Source organism: Coregonus clupeaformis, chromosome 29 (genome assembly GCF_020615455.1).
Source record: "Coregonus clupeaformis isolate EN_2021a chromosome 29, ASM2061545v1, whole genome shotgun sequence".
Classification (NCBI taxonomy): domain Eukaryota; kingdom Metazoa; phylum Chordata; class Actinopteri; order Salmoniformes; family Salmonidae; genus Coregonus; species Coregonus clupeaformis.
Window position 1 is genome coordinate 49497111 of NC_059220.1, and position 21816 is coordinate 49518926.

At 41.8% G+C, this 21816-nt stretch overlaps 1 protein-coding gene across 1 annotated transcript; it reads right to left on the minus strand.

Annotated features, from left to right (window-relative positions):
- Nucleotides 1-37: 37 nt before the first annotated feature.
- On the minus strand, nt 38-8823 carry LOC121545178 (serine/threonine/tyrosine-interacting protein A-like). The gene is made up of 11 exons (XM_041855633.2): nt 8603-8823; nt 8064-8096; nt 7876-7929; nt 6727-6824; nt 6560-6620; nt 6414-6450; nt 4219-4258; nt 3843-3893; nt 1158-1230; nt 889-979; nt 38-597 (listed from the first exon to the last, which is right to left on the minus strand). The coding sequence occupies exons 1-11, from the start codon at nt 8660-8662 to the stop codon at nt 566-568; spliced, it is 630 nt and encodes a 209-aa protein (XP_041711567.1). The 5' UTR covers nt 8663-8823; the 3' UTR covers nt 38-565.
- Between the last annotated feature and the right edge of the window lie 12993 nt (nt 8824-21816).

Genomic DNA, 21816 nt, shown 5'->3' on the forward strand with positions numbered 1-21816 from the left:
TGCTAGAAACAGGCTAAAAATAGCAGTACAAAAGACATAAGTTAGCCGTTTGTTTATTGAGCAGTGGGTCATTAATTCTCTGGCAAGCTGTTTTTCTAAATGTTATATGAATACGAATCCATTGTAAACCTGATCTGTCCAACATTCCCAATTCCCTAATGTGGACCTCAGCATAGGGCATTTACTTCCTATTCCTGTCCCTTACGCCAACTGCCCCCTTCTGGCGAAAAATAATTCAAGTATCAAAAGTGCATTATTGCAATACTGTCCCGCTGCAAATGCAAAATGCTTGAAATGCTATAAAACTGCATAAAACCTTCAGTGCATACAGCTCAACAACAAAAAATCATTTATGAAATTGTACCCGTCTTCCTTCGGTCTCAGACGTCAGGAAGTGGACCCAATGCTCCCCCACCCCCTTTAGAAAAGTTTAAATATTTACATTTTTTTTTTTAAATCAATACAAATGTAAAAATAAAAAAAAAGTGCACTGTATGTGACGACAGCTATCTGCATAATAAGCCTATACGTTCTGCTCAGCAGTGACTTGCATCCCCCAGAAATCCTAGTCTTCCTCCAGGCTTCGTTTCAGGCTGCCTGTAAGGAACAGATTCACAGAGTCAAACATCCATAAAGAAAGACTGGTGTTGAGGTTAATAAACTGTAAAAATCTGAATTTCATGGGATGAAAACCAGTTGGGCATGTTTCATTGCATACATTCTGCCCAGTGACTGATAAATAAGCTCCTCCCCCAACTGCAATAGACTTCTTTCTAGGTGGTTCGTAAGTCATCTCAAATCCACCCACGGTGACAGACGTGTATGGTAAACGTGGAATAAGCCTAGGTTCTTGGAACGGTCACCTGAATGAAAGTTGCACACACTGACCTGGCATTCCAGCATGAAGGGAGAACGCTCTGCCCAGCTGTATTGGTGACATCTTGATGGTCAGTTTAGCTGAGTAGATCGCTTCATATTCCTAGAAAACAGATGGAGGGCGCAATGTTACAAACATTCAGACAGAAATGTCTTGTTTTGAGGAGACATTTATCTGCCACATTTAATGTTGAAACCCATTGAATATGCCATTTAAGTATATAAGTGGTCAGAGCTGTTTGGAAGGTTGAGTTCACGACTTGAACTACAGAGGATCCTACCTGTAATTGATGCACAAAACCCACGTTAGGGTTGATGCAGAATCTCCTCTCCTGAACGTGGCTGAAAGCATCCCTGCAGAAGAACCAGCAACATACAGCAGGACATTTTACTAGATCTTTGGTCACCATGCAGCTGGACAGCAGCAATTCATGTAGTGAACTCAATATTATGTCAATGAACTAGAGCGATATGGACCAAAATCCATATTGCAAAGAAATGTTTTTTTTGTTGCAATAATGATAAATCTGCGATTAAATTACGGTAAATACTTTTTGGGAGAGGTGCTAGCTGGCGATAAATGTAAACTACTGAAAAATATAAACGCAACACGGAACAATTTCAAAGATTTTACAGAGTTTCAGTTCATTTAAGGAAATTAGTCAATTGAAATCAATTAATTTGGCCCTAATCTATGAATTCCACATGACTGGGCAGGGGTGCAGCTCCTGAAACATGGGACCAACACTTCACGTTGCGTTCATATTTTTGTTCAGTGTATTTTGCTCGATAACGAATACAACGTTAAAAGTTTAGTGGACAGTTAGTTTACATTAGCGGCAGGGCTCTAGACAATTTTTTCCAGTGCCAAGTAAGACAACTGGTAGTCTATGATTCAAAAAGTAAGCTATTACATTAACATATCCAGGAAATGCATGATTTATATTTTTATGTGCAACTTGTCAAAATAGAATGCAGAATTGTCCGATTTATTTTTGGCTCTTTAGAGAATTGCAGATATCTTTCTGCATTATTGGCCTATACAGTGCATTCGGAAAGTATTCAGACCCCTTCACTTTTACCACATTTTGTTACGTTACAGCCTTATTCTAAAATGGTTAAAAACAAAAAAATGCTCAATCTACACACAATACCCCATAATGACAAAGCGAAAACAAGTTATACATTTGTACAAATTTATTTTAAACTAAAACAGAAATACCTTACATACATAAGTATTAAGACCCTTTGAGAGTCGAAAATAGGCTCAGGTGCATCCTGTTTACATTGATCATTCTTGATGTTTCTACAACTTGATTGAAATGAGTCCACCTGTGGTAAATTCAATTGATGGGAAATTATTAGGAAAGACACCTGTCTATATAAGGTCCCACAGTTGACAGTTTATGTCAGAGCAAAAACCAAGCCATGAGGTCGAAGGAATGGTCCTTAGAGCTCCGAGACAGAATTGTGTCGAGGCACCGATCTGGGGAAGGGTACCAAAAAATGTCTGCAGCATTGAAGGTCCCCAAGAACACAGTGGCCTCCATTCTTAAATGGAAGAAGTTTGGAACCACCAAGACTCTTCCTAGAGCTGGCCGCCCGGCCAAACTGAGCAATCGGGGGAGAAGGGCCTTGGTCAGGGAGGTGACCAAGAACCTGATGGTCTCTCTGACAGAGCTCCAGAGTTCCTCTGTGGAGATGGGAGAACCTTCCAGAAGGACAACCATCTCTGCAGCACTCCACCAATCAGGCCTTTATGGTAGAGTGGCCAGACGGAAGCCACTCCTCAGTAAAAGGCACATGGCACCTAAAGGACTCTCAGACCATGAGAAACAAGATTGAACCCTTTGGCCTAAATGCCAAGCGTCACGTCTGGAGAAAACCTGACACCATCCCTACAGTGAAGCATGGTGGTGGCAGCATCATGCTGTGGGGATGTTTTTCAGCGGCAGGGACTGGGAGACTAGTCAGGATCGAGGGAAGGATGAACAGAGCAAAGTACAGAGAGATCCTTGATGAAAACCTGCTCCAGAGCACTCAGACTGGGGCGAAGGTTCATCTTCCAACAGGACAACGACCCTAAGCACACAGCCAAGACAACACAGGAGTGGCTTCGGGACAAGTCTCTGAATGTCCTTGAGTGGCCCAGCCAGAGCCCGGACTTGAACCCGATCAAACATCTCTGGAGAGACCTGAAAATAGCTGCGCAGCGACACTCCCCAGCCAACCTGACAGCTTGAGAGGATCTGCAGAGAAGAATGGGAGAAGCTCCCCAAATACAGGTGTGCCAAGCTTGTAGCGTCATATCCAAGAAGACTCGAGGCTGTAATCGCTGCCAAAGGCGATTTAACAAAGTACTGAGTAAAGGGTCTGAATACTTATGTAAATGTGATATTAAAGTTTTATTTTATACATTTGCAAAAATAAAAAAATAAAAACTGTTTTTGCTTTGTCATTATGGGGTAGTGTGTGTAGATTGATGTGGGGGAAATCAATTTTAGAATAAGGCTGTAACGTAACAACGTGAAAAAAGTGAAGGGGTCTAAATACTTTCTGAACGCACTCACAGAAAGCTACGAATCTCCTCTCTAACTAAAACAATAGTTGCTTTGAAAACTATTTTTCCCACAAGAGCATTTTGAACGGTCATATGCTTGTGCTTCTCAGAATGCATCTCTCCCTCCTCTGCGTGGATCGTGGGGAGAGGGAGTGAGAGTCCGCAGCGAAACAGGGACAGGCAGATACTTTCATAGCAAGACTCAACATAATGCATAGGATTTTACTGTTGACCAAATTATGGTTTTAGAACAATCCACAGGAACGTTGTGTAGGAAAATCACCCAGAATTACCGACGTTTGCTTTGGTAAGAGGAAGGCAATGTCAGTTTCGGTTTATCGTCCCAGCTCTACTCTGAACTAGCTAGCAATAAATGAAGCCTGCTTGGTTTGTTGAAAGGTCTTACCTGTATTTCACACCAAATGTCTCCATAAGGTATGCAATAACTAAGGCAGCACTGAAAGGAGAAGAGATAATTATTTAGATTGATACTGGTCTTCATCTTTAAGTAACAGAATATCAATCATTTACATTTACATCATTTAGCAGACGCTCTTATCCAGAGCAACTTACAAATTGGTGCATTCAACTTATGATAGCCAGTGGGACAACCACTTTTTTTTCTTTAATGGGTGTGGGGGGGGCAGAAGGATTACTTTATACTATTCCAGGTATTCCTTAAAGTATTCCTTCAAGATCAATAGACAGGCAGGGAATTAGGGTATTTTCAAACACTGGATCTGTTCAAAATCAAATATTTTACATGAGGAGAGGTAACCAACCTTCTTGATATCCCTGCATTTCCATGAACTAGTACCTTTCCTATGTGAACAAGACAAGGAAAGAGTCAAGATAGATTTCTATGGGGAAATAGTATATGTGTATCGCACAATCCAACAATTCTCCAGGTGCAGGGTACAAGAAATGTCACATACAGTGCCTTCAGAAATACTTTTCCCACATTTTCTTGTTACGAAGTGGGATTAAAATGGATTTGTCATTTTTGGTCAATAATCTACACAAAATACTCTAAATGTCAAAGTGGAAGAATACTTTTTTACAAATGTTAGAATTTATGAAAAATAAAACACTATCTACACTCAACAAATATATAAACGCAACATGTAAAGTGCTGGTCCCATGTTTCATGAGATGAAATAAAAGATCTCAGTAATTTTCCATATGCACAAAAAGCTTCTTTCTCTCAAATTTTGTGCACAAATTTGTTTACATCCCTGTTGGTGAGCATTTCTCCTTTGCCAAGTTAATCCATCCACCTGACAGCTGTGGCATATCAAGAAGCTGATTAAACAGCATGATCATTACAGGTGCACCTTATTCTGGGGACAATAAAAGGCCACTAAAATGTGCAGTTTTGTAACAACACAATGCCACAGATGTCAAGTTGAGGGAGCGTGCAATTGGCATGCTGACTGCAGGAATGTCCACCAGAGCTGTTGCCAGAGAATGTAATGTTCATTTCTCTACCATAAGCCGCCTCCAACGTCGTTTTAGAGAATCTGGCATTACGTCCAACTGGCCTCACAACCGTAGACCACCTGTAACCACGCCGGTAGTTGTCTGTAATAAACCCCTTTTGTGGGGAAAAACTCATTCTGATTGGCTGGGCCTGGCTTCCAGTGGGTCGGCCCGGCTCCCAAGCGGGTGAGTTTATGCCCTCCCTGGCCCACCCATGGCTTTGCCCCTGCCCAGTCATGTGAAATCCATAGATTAGGGCCAAATTAATTTATTTCAATTGACTGATTTCCTTATATGAACTGTAACTCAGCATAATCTTTAAAATTGTTGCATGTTGCGTTTATATTTTAGTTCAGTATAGATTAGATAAGTATTCAACCCCCTGAGTCAATACATGTTAGAATCACGTTTGACAGCGATTAGTCTTACTGGGTAAGTCTCTAAGGTCGACATATATTTTCAAGAAGATTTAGGTCAAGAATGTAACTCGGCCACTCAGGAACATTCACTGTCTTCTTGGTAAGCAACTGCAGTGTAGATTTGGCCTTGTGTTTTAGGTTATTGTCCTGCTAAAAGGTGATTTCATCTCCCAGTGTCTGGTGGAAAGTAGACTGGACCACGTTTTCCTATAGGATTTTGCCTGTGCTTAGCGCCATTCCGTTCCTTTTTTATCCTGACAAACTCCCGAGTCCTTAACGATTACAAACATACCCATAACGTGATGCAGCCATCACTATGCTTGAAAATATGGAGAGTGGTACTCAGTAATGTATTGGATTTGTCCCAAACACAAACTTTTTGTCCTGAATACAGTGTTAATTGCGTTGCCACATTTTTTGCAGTATTACTTTAATGCCTTTTGCAAACAGGATGCATATTTTGGAATATTTGTATTATGTACAGGCTTCCAGCTTTTCAATCTGTCAATTAGGTTAGTATTGTGGAGTAACTACAATGTTGTTGATCCATCCTCAGGTTTCTCCTATCACAGTCATTAAACTGTTTTAAAGTCGCCATTGGCCTCTTGGTGAAATCCCTGAGTGGTTTCCTTCCTCTCCGGCAACTGAGTTAGGAAGGACGCCTGTATCTTTGTAGTGACTTAGTGTATTGATACACCATCCAAAGTGTAATTAATAAATTCACCATGCTCAAAGGGATATTCAATGTCTGCTTTATTTTTTATTTTATTTATTAAGCTAATTTCTACTCCTGAACTTATTTAGGCTTACCATAACAAAGGGGTTGAATACTTATTGACAATACATTTTTGAAAAACAATTCCACTTTGACATTATGGGATATTGTGTGACAAAAAAATCTAAATGTAATCAATAAAAAATTCAGGCTGTAACAACAAAATGTGAAAAAAGTTGGTGTGAATACTTTCTGAAGGCACTGTAGAAGGAAAATAAGTACCTGCACATTGTTGTATGCGCACAGTTTTTTGGAATGAAATTCTAAAGACAATATTCAATCCAATCAAATAAATGTTTATTACCTCCGCTTGCTAAACAGCCATCAATAAATTCTTTAGTCTGTGGATAGAGGGGAAAATACATTTATGCCTACTAACAATAACATGGCAGGTCAGGCTGCAGTACATTGTAACATTATCCACCACATTCAGCTCATGCTGAAACTCACCATAGGGAAATATCTAATTATGTTTTCCACAGGATTGTCGGCAATATCTAAAACGAGGTATCTGAAAACAGAAGAAAGCAGGCCACATTAATTACCTGATAGATTGAGTGAGAGATGTCATTGGCTGAGTTTTAAACACATGTACCCATTCTCAGTTTGTTTCTTACCTAAATTTATGTGGGAAGTTGGCCTTTATAAAATTTGCCTCAATATCTTGGCGAACACACACTAAATGCGTTATCTCCTGTCTTTCAAGGATGGAAAGCTAAAAGAGGACAAAAGGTTTGAGTTAACAGCACATTGTACAATCTCAAAGAAAAGTTATTTTATGGTCCAGGACCTTCAACATTTCGATGACCAATCTTAAGGGCCATCCACCCAAGGATGCTAACTATAAGAATGAACTACATAACTATAAAAACCTTGGCGAACATCCACACTAGAGGAAAGTTTATCGTTCTACAGTACACCGGTCAATCAACTGATCAACATATCCTACTGCACGCTGTAGGCCTATTAATACAGCCTGGTCTCAGACTAGACGTAGTAAACGTAAATCCAGGACACTCAAATTAGTATGATATGTTATGTTTGGTATGGTTACATAAGACAGGTTACTTAAAGAGTAACTCATGAACAAAAAAATTGAAATCCAGATGTTTTAGGTTTAGCTAGCAGGTGACAGTGCGTCTTATTTGGCAATGGTGTTGCTGGTGTGCAAATTTACTTTGCATGATGCTACCTTGACTAGGCTTCGGATGTAACACAATTCAAAAGGCAGTAAGGCACATTTCTGCATAGTCAAGGTAGTGGCCAATAGGATGGCTCAGATTACCGTGTCTGCAGTAATGTAGCAGGCATAAAAGAAAGCTACAGCCAAGTTGATACTGTGAGATTTCAAAATGTTTAAAACCATGACAAGAGAGACTGTCAATGAATACAGCAAAGAGCTGCTGCTTTCATGAGTGAGTTCATGTTTAAGTTCTTACTCAGCACTGTCAACACTTTGTCAACACTTGACTACTGACCCGTAGCACACACATCTGTAGCCATGAAGTGCTTTGCAAAGGCTGGTCATGGCTCACATCAACACCATTATCCCAGAAACCCTAGACCCACTCCAATTTGCATACAGCCACAACAGATCCACAGATGATGCAATCATTATTGCGCTCCACACTGCCCTTTCACACCTGAACAAGACTGATTTATTGAATGAAGTGTGTTACTGCTTGACTGGTCTGGAATAAAGGCCTGCACCAACACCTGCAGATCAGAATAGCCACCCCTGTTTTAATTATGGTATACCAACTTACCTTGCTTTTCATAGCAGCTGAGTAGGGACCTAAAAACAGGCCTGGTAGAATTTCCTAAAACAATGGAGAAACATGTTTTGGCATCATTACGAGATGACATGATTTATTGTTGCCAGTATGATGACTCAGCAGTCACTTCTGTTGGCCGTTTCATGAATTCCACTTTGGGGACAAAAAGGCATAGCTACCTGCATTTCTCGTCTCATTGGATACGCCCAGTCCTGTGGAAGATATCAGAAATGTCAAGGGATGTTAGCTGGCAGGCTAACTAGCTACTTAACGGTATATTCTTAAATAATCACTGCAGCCACCAAACCCAAATCGACGGTCAGTAGTCAACTGACAAGATTCCCTGTGTCTTGTAGCGAGAATATCTAGCTTCTAAGTTACACTTGCCAGTGGGACAACACTGAACAGCTTCGACTGGCGATATATTGCTAGCTAGTTAGCAAACGAACTAGATAGTTAGCTGACGTTAGGTAGCTTGTTAGCGGAACACATCTAACTTTGAGCAGAAATATGATTAAAGAGCATTAAAAAATGCTTCAGACAAGATAACATTGAACTAAAGTCATATTTCTCGAGTGAGATCGATGACATGTTATTAGACTAACGTTACGTTCATCTTACAAGGGCTGTTTTTGAGTATGCTAACTAACGTTAACTTGCTCTGCTAACCAGAGAGATTTAGCTAGCTAGCTGCATTAGCTTGCATACTAGAACTTACCAATAGGTCCTCCTTACACGGAGGAAGGGACGGGAACTGAAGTTTATTCTCCTCGTCCATCTTACAGTGTTCTCAGGCGCCGGTGCCCCGGCCTGTCGCACGATTTCGGTGGTTTGCTAGCTAAAACTGTACAATTGCAGGAGTTTGTTTTGAGGTTGCATATGCGTGTCCGCCATGCTGCTCCTTTTCGGAGGAGTCACGTGACCAGAAATAAGCACGTCACCACGTAGACGTGCTCTCAGCCTCTCTCTGTAAATAAATGGTCATTGCAACGCGGGATCATTGGGACGTCACTATCCAATTGAAGTTAACATTGAAAATATAGACCCTTTTCTGTGTTTGCAAACGTTGCCGCACGAGGGCGATGTGCGCAAGTTGGTGGTAGAACAAGTGGGAGTTCTTGTAGAACGCCAGCAAGGCTCCTCGGCGAGAGAGTTGGTGTGAGGTCGGTCTAGAGGAAATGGCGAGTGTGGTTGACTCAGAAAGTGAGGCAATTGAAGTGTGTGATAATGAATGGAAAAAGTGAAATCAAAGAATGGAACAAAACGAGCAAAAGTTGTAGTAGAAGACAAGGACCGGTCCAATCAGGGGCGGTGTGTTCAATAGGGCGATATGGGCGACGCACTGCCAAACGGGAAAAGGAAGGGATTTTTTTTCTAATCAATTATATCACGGCAACAGTAGTTATCAGTGTTGTAATCTAGACGTCTGATCTGCCACAGTGCCACTAAATGTCCAATCAGGCTAAAGTCGTGCTTCGCCCAGAAGTCTGTCATAGACTCCCATGTAAAATCAATTTTTTTCAAATATCAGAGCTTTCAATACAATCTCTATGGGTTTCTGAGGGCTTGCACTTACGCGCTTTCGTCATACGTAACGTAACCATGAACGTAACTAAGAAAAGAGCGGGTAGCCTCATCAATCAATTCACGTACTACTATCAAGATGGCTATAGCGTTCAGTGCAACTCGATTGTCTCTTTGAAATAAGTTACTTTTTGTCGCCGAACAAATCAAGATAAATTGGCAACGAAACAATTAGGACCTCCCAGACCAAATTTAATAATTCAACAGGTTTCTACTAAAGGGGGAAGTCCTACACCCGAGGATTTTCCAAAAAATTGGTACGAACGAAAAACCTGGCTAGCAGGCTGCGATGTAGCTAATGCAGTCTTCTGCTACCCCCCTGCTTACTCTTTCACCCTGAAGGCGGCACGGCAGACAGCACCGCTTGGACAGCGACTGGTGTGTAACGGACATGCACCATCTTTCAGGAAAGATTAAGAAACATGAGCTGTCAAAGACCCACATGGATAGCTGTTTGAGATTGTCTGCTTTGGGGAGAGTGAACATTCCCACTCAACTGGATGAGGGATACAGGCTAGCTGTCCGCCGCCACAACGATGAGGTTAGTGTTGATAATCACAAGTTTACTGGAGAACTGAAACTGACAAGGCTGACAAGATAGGACCCTTTTGTCCATTGTTATTGGATAGGAACAGAACTTATAACCAGCTCCTGACCTAAATAGATCTTAGCACAACATTTTACTCAACATATCATATTCCATATTCACTATAACAAATATATTTACTACGACATTAGCAAGAACCGCCACATCCTCAGCCGGCTAATCCAGTGTGTGAAGTTTTGCGGAGTGTTTGAGTTAGCTTTGCGAGGCAAAGATGAAACTGAGGGCTCCACCAACCCTGGTAAGCCAACACTTTTGAGATCAGTCAATAAATGCTTCTGGTATTGACTTATATGCTGCCCCTGTCTTCATGTTGTTGCTGGACATATCTTTTTTTAAATGTGTGTAGGTCACCTAAATCATCAGAAAAATTGCCCCCCCTGAGAATTTTTTCAGGAGCCGCCACTGGGTCCAATAAAGCATTTCTTATTGGACTGCGTTTTTTGGACAATGAGATTCATTTGAGAAATCAATTTGTAATATTGAGGACTGTGAAGAAAGCAGTGGAAAAGGTGGATTCAATCAAGGTGCCTACAAAGGATAACCCAGCTGTGCGCTACCCAGTGACGCGAATTTACCAGACGAGCTAAATGCCTTTTATGCTCGCTTCGAGGCAAGCAACACTGAATCATGCATTTCGATCATGTCTTATCGCTGCAACTCCCCAACGGGCTCTCTAGGTGGAGACAGAGGAGAAGACCCCTGCATTTACAAGAAGTCTCACAAGGAGAGGGGTTCAGCCTCTGAAATGAGTCCTTCCGTGGACAATGACCCCAACCATGGAGCTAAGATGTGAGAACAGTCCGTGTGCAGTATGTTTTAGTGTCTGTGTAAGATGGTTCAACTAATATTCAACATTTTGTTTTTGAAAGGGCCCATCAGGAAAGATCCGACATGCCTGTACCCAGATGTGTGTCCATGAAGAGTGACCAGTCTATGATGCTGTCTATAGAATTCAGACAGAAAGCCTTCCCTACAAAACAAGGGTAAATATCCATGCATATATTTTTTGTGGGGTGGGTGACATTTTACTCTACTTTACTAATTTTACTCTCTACAGGCCTCTGGGATAAAGGTATGAAATGTAACAATGTTTTTAGCTACATTTGAAATGACACATACAAATCAAAACACTGTCGGATGGAAAATACACTATTAATAAATCTGAAAGAGAGTAAAAAAAACTGTGGGATTTAAAAGCTACGTAGAAACCTGACCATTAATGGGCAAACACTTTAGTATTACAGCTAAAGAAAAGAAAATATCAGCAGCAAACAGTTGAATTATTAATTTTATTTTCATTGCTATATGTTCTCTCCCAATCCTGTGCCAGGATTCGATGTGGAAAATGTTTATCTTTCTATTGTATACCATAATGATCAATACTCTGTATGGGGTTTTAACATTTACAATTAGACCTAACACTTGTCGTGAGCTCTCTGTCTCTTCCTATTGAATTGTTGATTTCAGATGCTCGAGGACCACGTTATCTATTTTGTGAAGAAAGAGCTGAAGAGGTTCGAAAAGTCCTGATCTCCCAGAATGCTTTGAGAGTCAGAGGGAGGATGCAGAAATGGTGGACGCTGAAGATGAGAAGCAGGAGAGCATTTGCCAGAGAGGGGGCTCTGCAGATCACACTGCATGTCCTGAGGAACATGAACCAGAAGGAGCTAGTTGACATATTGGAGAAAGGTAAGAGATCTAGTTCACTGTGCCATATTGTACTGGTTTGTTATTTTCACTTAGAAATGTACATGATAACATAAACATGATTGAAAATAAAAGGCCTCATTGCCTCCTAAAGGGGGAAATAATTGATGTGTGAACTGTTTTTCCACAGAGAACAAATATTACTGGATAAAAAATCTGAAACGCCAAACGAAGCGTCTATGAGTACTAATGTTTTGTGTTTTGTTTGACCATTCAGATGAGCTTGCAGGGATGTTCCAACCTAAATTCAAATCCAACCTGGACATGAGGTATTTCATATTTTAGTATTTTATTAGGATCCCCATTAGCTACTGCTAAAGCAGCAGATACTCTTCCTGGGGTCCACACAAAACATAAAACATGAAATAATACATCACAAGGAAATAACTAAATCAATTTAAAATAAGTATACACACTTTCATACATTTATGCCTTCATAATTATTTGATTCATAGACGCCACTGAATACAAGAGGAACACACGAAAACGAAAATGTAAATGCAATAACAAGGAGGTTTGTTGCAAATAGGCTGACACTTTTCCTTAAATTCCCCTGATGCGAATATAGCAACCTTATTTTGCTAAATTCCCCTGACGTGAATAAAGCTACCTTGTTTCTATAGTTATTGCCCATAATGGGCGGCAGGTAGCTTAGTGGTTAAGAGCGTTGTGCAAGTAACCGAAAGGTCGCTGGTTCTAATCCCCGAGCCGACTAGGTGAAAAATCTGTCGATGTGCCCTTGAGCAAGGCACTTAACCCTAATTGCTCCTGTAAATCGCTCTGGGTAAGAGCGTCTGCTAAATGACTAAAATGTAAATGTATCCTGGGGTAAAGTACACTGCTCAAAAAAATTAAGGGAACACTAAAATAACACATCCTAGATCTGAATGAAATAATCTTATTAAATACTTTTTTCTTTACATAGTTGAATGTGCTGACAACAAAATCACACAAAAATGATCAATGGAAATCAAATTTATCAACCCATGGAGGTCTGGATTTGGAGTCACCCTCAAAATTAAAGTGGAAAACCACACTACAGGCTGATCCAACTTTGATGTAATGTCCTTAAAACAAGTCAAAATGAGGCTCAGTAGTGTGTGTGGCCTCCACGTGCCTGTATGACCTCCCTACAACGCCTGGGCTCCTGATGAGGTGGCGGATGGTCTTCTGAGGGATCTCCTCCCAGACCTGGACTAAAGCATCCGCCAACTCCTGGACAGTCTGTGGTGCAACGTGGCGTTGGTGGATGGAGCGAGACATGATGTCCCAGATGTGCTCAATTGGATTCAGGTCTGGGGAACGGGCGGGCCAGTCCATAGCATTAATGCCTTCCTCTTGCAGGAACTGCTGACACACTCCAGCCACATGAGGTCTAGCATTGTCTTGCATTAGGAGGAACCCAGGGCCAACCGCACCAGCATATGGTCTCACAAAGGGTCTGAGGATCTCATCTCGGTATCTAATGGCAGTCAGGCTACCTCTGGCGAGCACATGGAGGGCTGTGCGGCCCCCTAAAGAAATGCCACCCCACACCATGACTGACCCACCGCCAAACCGGTCATGCTGGAGGATGTTGCAGGCAGCAGAACGTTCTCCACGGCGTCTCCAGACTCTGTCACGTCTGTCACATGTGCTCAGTGTGAACCTGCTTTCGTCTGTGAAGAGCACAGGGCGCCAGTGGCGAATTTGCCAATCTTGGTGTTCTCTGCCAAATGCCAAACGTCCTGCACGGTGTTGGGCTGTAAGCACAACCCCCACCTGTGGACGTCGGGCCCTCATACCACCCTCATGGAGTCTGTTTCTGACCGTTTGAGCAGACACATGCACATTTGTGGCCTGCTGGAGGTCATTTTGCAGGGCTCTGGCAGTGCTCCTCCTGCTCCTCTTTGCACAAAGGCGGAGGTAGCAGTCCTGCTGCTGGGTTGTTGCCCTCCTACAGCCTCCTCCACGTCTCCTGATGTACTGGCCTGTCTCCTGGTAGCGCCTCCATGCTCTGGACACTACGCTGACAGACACAGCAAACCTTCTTGCTACAGCTCGCATTGATGTGCCATCCTGGATGAGCTGCACTACCTGAGCCACTTGTGTGGGTTGTAGACTCCGTCTCATGCTACCACTAGAGTGAAAGCACCGCCAGCATTCAAAAGTGACCAAAACATCAGCCAGGAAGCATAGGAACTGAGAAGTGGTCTGTGGTCACCACCTGCAAAACCAGTCCTTTATTGGGGGTGTCTTGCTAATTGCCCATAATTTCCACCTGTTGTCTATTCCATTTGCACAACAGCATGTGAAATTTATTGTCAATCAGTGTTGCTTCCTAAGTGGACAGTTTGATTTCACAGAAGTGTGATTGACTTGGAGTTACATTGTGTTGTTTAAATGTTCCCTTAATTTTTTTTAGCAGTGTATATACTTTTTACAGCTACCACCTGCAATTGGTTTCCTGGGGTAACATGTAATCTCTTAAATTTGTAGGCATTTTGTTACAGTTACCACCCACTATGGTTTTCATTAGGTAAAGTGCAAAATGTATGAATATGAAATAACCAGTCCTTGAATCTTGAGCCTCTAACGGGTTAGCTGAGATAGAGTGTAACGTGTTGCAGTCTACCGCCCATGAAGGATTAGTTGAGGTATTTTGTTTGACCATTCAGATCAGGTTGCAGTGTTGTTCCAACCTAAATTCAAATCCAACCTGGACATGAGAGTTATTTGAGGTATTCTTCTAGGCTTTGGATCTGCTCATAAAATGAACAAGGTCCCCGGTGAATCAGATGGAGATGTTACGCTCCTGCTCATATAAAATGAACCAGAATCGGATGGGAGTTTCACATAAGGTCCTTGGCCCAATCCAGGTGAAACATATTGAAACAGCATCCAGGAGACTAACAACACAAGACATGCCAATCAAATGTGATGACATCTTTAAACCCCTACCTGCTCAAGAAAACTACTGACAGAGGGAGTTGCTGGCATCGGAAAAACAGTCTCTGTATAGAAGTTCATTCAAATGAAGAAGTCCAATTCATATTTCCACTTCCTTTTCTTGAGCAGAATTTGTTGAAGGAGAAAAAACACATAGTCTCTAACTTTAAGAAGCACAAAATCATTTTAGTCTTTGATGGTCTGGATGAGTGCCAACATCCTTTATACTTCCAAAACAACAAGAGCTGTTGTGACGTCACAGAGTCAACCTCAGTGGATATGCTGCTGACAAACCTCATTAAGGGGAATCTCCTTCCCTCTGCTCTCCTCTGGATAACCTCCCGACCTGCAGCAGCCATTCAGATCCCTCCTGAGTATGTTGACCAGGTCACAGAGGCACTAGGGTTCAATGACCCACAGAAGGAGGAGTACTTTAGGAAAATATTTGATGAGACTCATGGGTGAAGCAGAGAGTGGAGAACTGCCCAAGACTCTGACTCAAATGTTCACACACTTCATTGTATTTCAGATCAAACAGAGGAATCAGAAGTATCTTGGAGACCATGAAGGAAATCCACACTGGGATACAAAGACAATTCTGTCACTGGGAAAACTGGCCTTCAAACAGCTGGAAAAAGGCTGTTCTATGATCTTATTCTATGTGGAAGACCTGGCAGAGTGTGGCATTGATGTTACAGAAGTGTCAGTGTACAGAGAGGAGAGGTGTACTTCTTTGTTCACCTGAGCATCCAGGAGTTTCTGGCTGCTTTATACGTGTTCCTCACATTCACCAACAGCAGCAAAAAATCTACTGGAGAAACAGAGATCCTTATCCAGGAAATCTACATCACCATTCAGGTACAAATCAATTACCAACTTACACAATAGCGCAGTGAAGAAGACCTTACAGAGCAAGAATGGACACCTGGACCTCTTCCTCCACTTCCTTCTTGGCCTCTGACTGGAGTCGAATCAAACTCTCTTACGAGGCCTACTGACACAAACAAGAAGGAGTCCACTGACCCACAAGGACACAGACAAGTACATTAAACAAGTATATTAAAAAGAAGATCAGAGAGAATCCCTTTCCAGAGAGGTGCATCAATCTGTTCCACTGTCTGAATGAGCTGAATGACCATTCTCTGGTGGAGGAAATACAAAGTTGCCTGAGCTCAGGGAGTTTCTCAGAAACCAAACTCTCACCTGGACAGTGGTCAGTTCTGGTCTTTGTTACTGACTTCAGAAGAGAACCTGGATGTGTTTGACCTGAATAAATACTTTAGGTCAGATGAGGGTCTTCTGAGGCTGGCGCCAGTGGTCAAAGCCTCTAGAACAGTTATGTGAGTGCTTGAATAACTATGATCCAATAACTATTTCCCTGTTGAATACCCAATAATAAATATTGTTTAATTTTAGTTTATAACTTCCACAAGTTTTCATTATTCTTTCTTGAGCTCTAGTTCAGGTTGTTGTGATGTAGTTTCACTGTGTGTAATTATTCTTATTTCATGCTCAGGCTCAGTCAATGTACAGTGGGGGAAAAAAAGTATTTAGTCAGCCACCAATTGTGCAAGTTCTCCCACTTAAAAAGACGAGAGGCCTGTAATTTTCATCATAGGTACACGTCAACTATGACAGACAAAATGAGGAGCAAAAAAATCCAGAAAATCACATTGTAGGATTTTTTATGAATTTATTTGCAAATTATGGTGGAAAATAAGTATTTGGTCAATAACAAAAGTTTCTCAATACTTTGTTATATACCCTTTGTTGGCAATGACACAGGTCAAACGTTTTCTGTAAGTCTTCACAAGGTTTTCACACACTGTTGCTGGTATTTTGGCCCATTCCTCCATGCAGATCTCCTCTAGAGCAGTGATGTTTTGGGGCTGTCGCTGGGCAACACAGACTTTCAACTCCCTCCAAAAATTTTATATGGGGTTGAGATCTGGAGACTGGCTAGGCCACTCCAGGACCTTGAAATGCTTCTTACGAAGCCACTCCTTCGTTGCCCGGGCGGTGTGTTTGGGATCATTGTCATGCTGAAAGACCCAGCCACGTTTCATCTTCAATGCCCTTGCTGATGGAAGGAGGTTTTCACTCAAAATCTCACGATACATGGCCCCATTCATTCTTTCCTTTACACGGATCTGTCGTCCTGGTCCCTTTGCAGAAAAACAGCACCAAAGCATGTTTCCACCCCCATGCTTCACAGTAGGTATGGTGTTCTTTGGATGCAACTCAGCATTCTTTGTCCTCCAAACACGACGAGTTGAGTTTTTACCAAAAAGTTATATTTTGGTTTCATCTGACCATATGACATTCTCCCAATCCTCTTCTGGATCATCCAAATGCACTCTAGCAAACTTCAGACGGGCCTGGACATGTACTGGCTTAAGCAGGGGGACACGTCTGGCACTGCAGGATTTGAGTCCCTGGCGGCGTAGTGTTTTACTGATGGTAGGCTTTGTTACTTTGGTCCCAGCTCTCTGCAGGTCATTCACTAGGTCCCCCTGTGTGGTTCTGGGATTTTTGCTCACCGTTCTTGTGATCATTTTGACCCCACGAGGTGAGATCTTGCGTGGAGCCCCAGATCGAGGGAGATTATCAGTGGTCTTGTATGTCTTCCATTTCCTAATAATTGCTCCCACAGTTGATTTCTTCAAACCAAGCTGCTTACCTATTGCAGATTCAGTCTTCCCAGCCTGGTGCAGGTCTACAATTTTGTTTCTGGTGTCCTTTGACAGCTCTTTGGTCTTGGCCATAGTGGAGTTTGGAGTGTGACTGTTTGAGGTTGTGGACAGGTGTCTTTTATACTGATAACAAGTTCAAACAGGTGCCATTAATACAGGTAACGAGTGGAGGACAGAGGAGCCTCTTAAAGAAGAAGTTACAGGTCTTTGAGAGCCAGAAATCTTGCTTGTTTGTAGGTGACCAAATACTTATTTTCCACCATAATTTGCAAATAAATTCATAAAAAATCCTACAATGTGATTTTCTGGAATTTTTCTCTCTCAATTTGTCTGTCATAGTTGACGTGTACCTGATGAAAATGACAGGCCTCTCTCATCTTTTTAAGTGGGAGAACTTGCACAATTGGTGGCTGACTAAATACTTTTTTCCCCCACTGTAACCTCACAGAAAGAAGCTGTGAAGTGTTGGACTCAGTTCTCAGTGCAAACTCCTCACACCTGAAGGCGCTGGACATGAGTGACAACTACCTGCATGATTCAGGAGTGAAACTGCTTTCTACTGGACTAGGGATTTCACTTCTGTAAACTAGAGACAATGAAGTGAAAATGTTTCATGGTTATTGTTGTAATAAACCACGAAAGTGCACATACTTTTGTTTGAATCACATAATATTCTTGCAAATTCAATTAAATGGGAAGTTCAGAATTTTACAATTTGATGTTAGATGATTCCTCACCCTGAAAGTAGTCTATGGGCTAGGATAAACTGTAATCCATGGTTTGGTTTTCTCTAAACAGCCACTAAACACTTCAGCTAACTTTAGCCTCCGCTAGCTAAAACTTAATGGAAGTGATAGAGGCAATAGTGCAATCGTCAAAATATAATGGCCAAATCAACTGAAATCAACTCCATGTTTGGTTTTATGTTACTTAACACTAGAACCGCCATAGGCCAACGCCCCTGCCATTTGATTTTGTAATTAAAATAAATCTGCCATTTTGAAAGCAACATCCTCCTCCTTCCCTGACTTTTCCTAAATAGTTGAATTTTACATTGTGTTAAAAAAATATCGGAGAACTGAGCAAACAGAAAAGTATTTCGAGCCTGATTACCTTTCTTTCCCACACCTGTTCTTAACTTAAGGGGCCAAGACAAATGCGCTGCTGGGCGTTGGTACCCAGGCGCTAATGTGTCTCTCTCCTCACTGAATGAATGCTGTCAATGGATGAATGGGCGATAGACTTTACAATTACATTTGAATGAACTGAATGATGGGGATGATGAGGAGGGTGAAGAGGTTGATTGAATTTAGAACAATAGTATAATGATGATGAAGATTGTGAACACCAAGAAAGCAGCTACTGCTGCAAAGGCAACAGCGTGTCATCCTCCTCCTCAGCGTCGTGCACTGTGCTCTAAATATCTAAACTGGCTAGTTTGCCCGTATGTAAAGAGAAGACCGGGCTGCACGTTGATCCTGCTGCTGCTCTGATTGGATAGTTAAACGGTCTCATATTTCACCTGAGGTCTCATATTTCACCCAAAGCTGTCTTCGTTCACTCGCTTATAGCTTCATATTTCACCCGATCACTTCTCATCACGTGTTTCGGTCTGATCATTTAGATTGCTGCTGCCTCCTGTTAGCCTGCTACTATGGTAAATCAATAGGCGAGGACGTTTGCTAGCAAGCTATCAATGTGCATAATATCTAACAAGCAAAGCAGGGAAAGAAGAAACGCTGATGCGCATTCTGACCGAGTGACAGCACACTTGTTTGTGACAGTTTTGAGAACAGGACACAGTCACACACACACCTCTGCGCGCTGGTCCTAATCTGCAGCTTTTTTCGTCTATAAACCTGCAGGGAGATTGGTATTTCGCCAACATCTACAGTACCAGTCAAAAGTTTGAACACACCTACTCATTCAATGGGTTTTCTTTATTTGTACTGTTTTCTACATTTTTGGTTCCAACCGCCATGTTTTTGTGAGAAGCAGAGTAGATGAACGGATGATCTCCGCATGTGTGGTTCCCACCGTGAAGCATGGAGGAGGAGATGTGATGGTGTGGGGGTGCTTTGCTGGTGACACTGTTGGTGATTTATTTAGAAATCAAGGCACACTTAACCAGCATGGCTACTACAGCATTCTGCAGCAATACACCATCCCATCTGGTTTGGGCTTAGTGGGACTATCATTTGTTTTCCAACAGGACAATGAACCACACACCTCCAGGCTGTGTAAGGGCTATTTGACCAAGAAGGAGAGTGATGGAGTGCTGCATCCGATGACCTGGCCAACAAGTGCTCAGCATATGTGGGAACTCCTTCAAGACTGTCGGAAAAGCATTCCAGGTGAAGCTGGTTGAGAGAATGCCAAGAGTGTGCAAAGCTGTCATCAATGCAAAGGGTGGCTACTTTGAAGAATCTCAAATATAAAATATATTTTGATTTGTTTAACACTTTTTTGGTTACTACATGATTCCATATGTGTTATTTCATACTTTTGATGTCTTCACTATTATTGTACAATGTAGAAAATAGTAACAATAAAGAAAAATCCTTGAATGAGTAGGATTGTCCAAACGTTTGACTGGTACTGTACTTAGGCATAATAAAACATTATATATATATTTTTTTAATTTTCCGATCAAGAGTATCAACTGTCAATTTACAGATACGAATACATTTACATTTTAGTCATTTAGCAGACGCTCTTATCCAGAGCGACTTACAGTTAGTGAGTGCATACATTTTTTCATACTGGCCCCCCGTGGGAAACGAACCCACAACCCTGGCATTGCAAGCGCCATGCTCTACCAACTGAGCTACACGGGGCCACGAATATAGCCACCCCCTAATAACAACACAGTAGATTAATCTGATACGTAGGCTAAAGGAGACGCCAGACAGCACGTTTTCTAGTAGGTACTTGAAGGCTGAGAAGCCCAGCAGTTCTAGTGTTAAAGTTGATTTGCCCCTATCACTTCCATTGATTGTTAGCTAGCGGTGGCTAAAGTTAGCTGAAGTTTGTAATGGCTGTTTAAAGAAAACCGAACCATAGATTACACTTTCTCCTGGCTCATAGACTACTTTCAAAGTGAGGCACCATCAAGTTGTGAACTCCTGAACTTCCCCTTTAAAGCATCATATTGCACATCCTGATTGCATTCTGGTTTAAATGATGCCATTATTTTCTCTCACTTAGGCTGTTGAGATGTAACCTCACAGAAAGATGCTGTAAAGAGCTGGCCTGTTCTCAGCTCAAACTCCTCACACCTGAGGGAGCTGGACCTAAGGGACAACGACCTGCAGGATTCAGGAGTGAAGCTGCTCTCTGCTGAACTCTGGAGTCCACTCTGTAACCGCTGAGGTAAGGTATTTTGTGGTTAATGAGACATTAGAATGGATATTGTAGTACATTGACGTTATTGTTCTAATCGATGCCTGAAACCTTTCCATTTGGCTGTGTGAATACATATTGAACATGGGGGGAGTGAGCCAGCTTTAGAATGTAATTCTGTAGAGTCGCAGAGGAAGGCTGTGCTTCACTGGCCTCAGCTCTGAGGTCAAACTCCTCACATCTGAGAGAGCTGGATGTGAGCTACAATAACCCGGGAGACTCTGGAGGGAAGCTGGTCTCTACTAAACTAGAGAAACTAAGGTAAAAAAAATTAATAATACTAAATATTAGTTTTTACACTTTCCACACTGGTTATGTATGTTTTCTATATTAGCATGGACCTTGGTATACAGTGCAGGATGAAACCTTCACCTATGAAATGTAAGTAATGACGGCTGTGGGAATAGGTCTATAAAATAAATAAGACAATCAAATATAGTGTACAAACAGAGGATCTATATGTCGTTACATTTAGGATTGAATTATATTGAACCAGTGTCTTCACAAACTACAGTCGTGGTCAAAAGTTTTGAGAATGACACAAATACTAATTTTCACAAAGTCTGCTGTCTCAGTTTTGATGATGGCAATTTGCATATACTCCAGAATGTCATGAAGAGTGATCAGATGAATTGCAATTAATTGCAAAGTCCCTCTTTGCCATGAAAATGAACTTAATCCCCCCAAAACATTTCCACTGCATTTCAGCCCTGCCACAAAAGGACCAGCTGCCATCATGTCAGTGATTATCCTCTGTGTGTAGCTCAATTGGTAGACCATGGCGCTTGTAACGCCAGGGTAGTGGGTTAGATCCCCGGGACCACCCATACGTAAAAATGTATGCACAAATGACTAAGTCGCTTTGGATAAAAGCGTCTGCTAAATGGCATATTATTATTATATTATTATCTCGTTAACACAGGTGAGAGTGTTGACGAGGACAAGGCTGGAGATCACTCTGTCGTGCTGATTGAGTTAGAATAACAGACTGGAAGCATTAAAAGGAGGGTG

Bases quoted from the DNA above. Each gene is read 5' to 3' on its own strand.
- LOC121545178 (XM_041855633.2), bottom strand. From the start codon at position 8,662: ATGGACGAGGAGAATAAACTTCAGTTCCCGTCCCTTCCTCCGTGTAAG. The intron at 6,825-7,875 runs GTAAGTTGGTAT...GTCCTCTTTTAG, and splicing joins CAGCTGCTATGAAAAGCAAG to CTTTCCATCCTTGAAAGACA. The intron at 3,894-4,218 runs GTTGGTTACCTC...TTCTCCTTTCAG, and splicing joins AATGCAGGGATATCAAGAAG to TGCTGCCTTAGTTATTGCAT.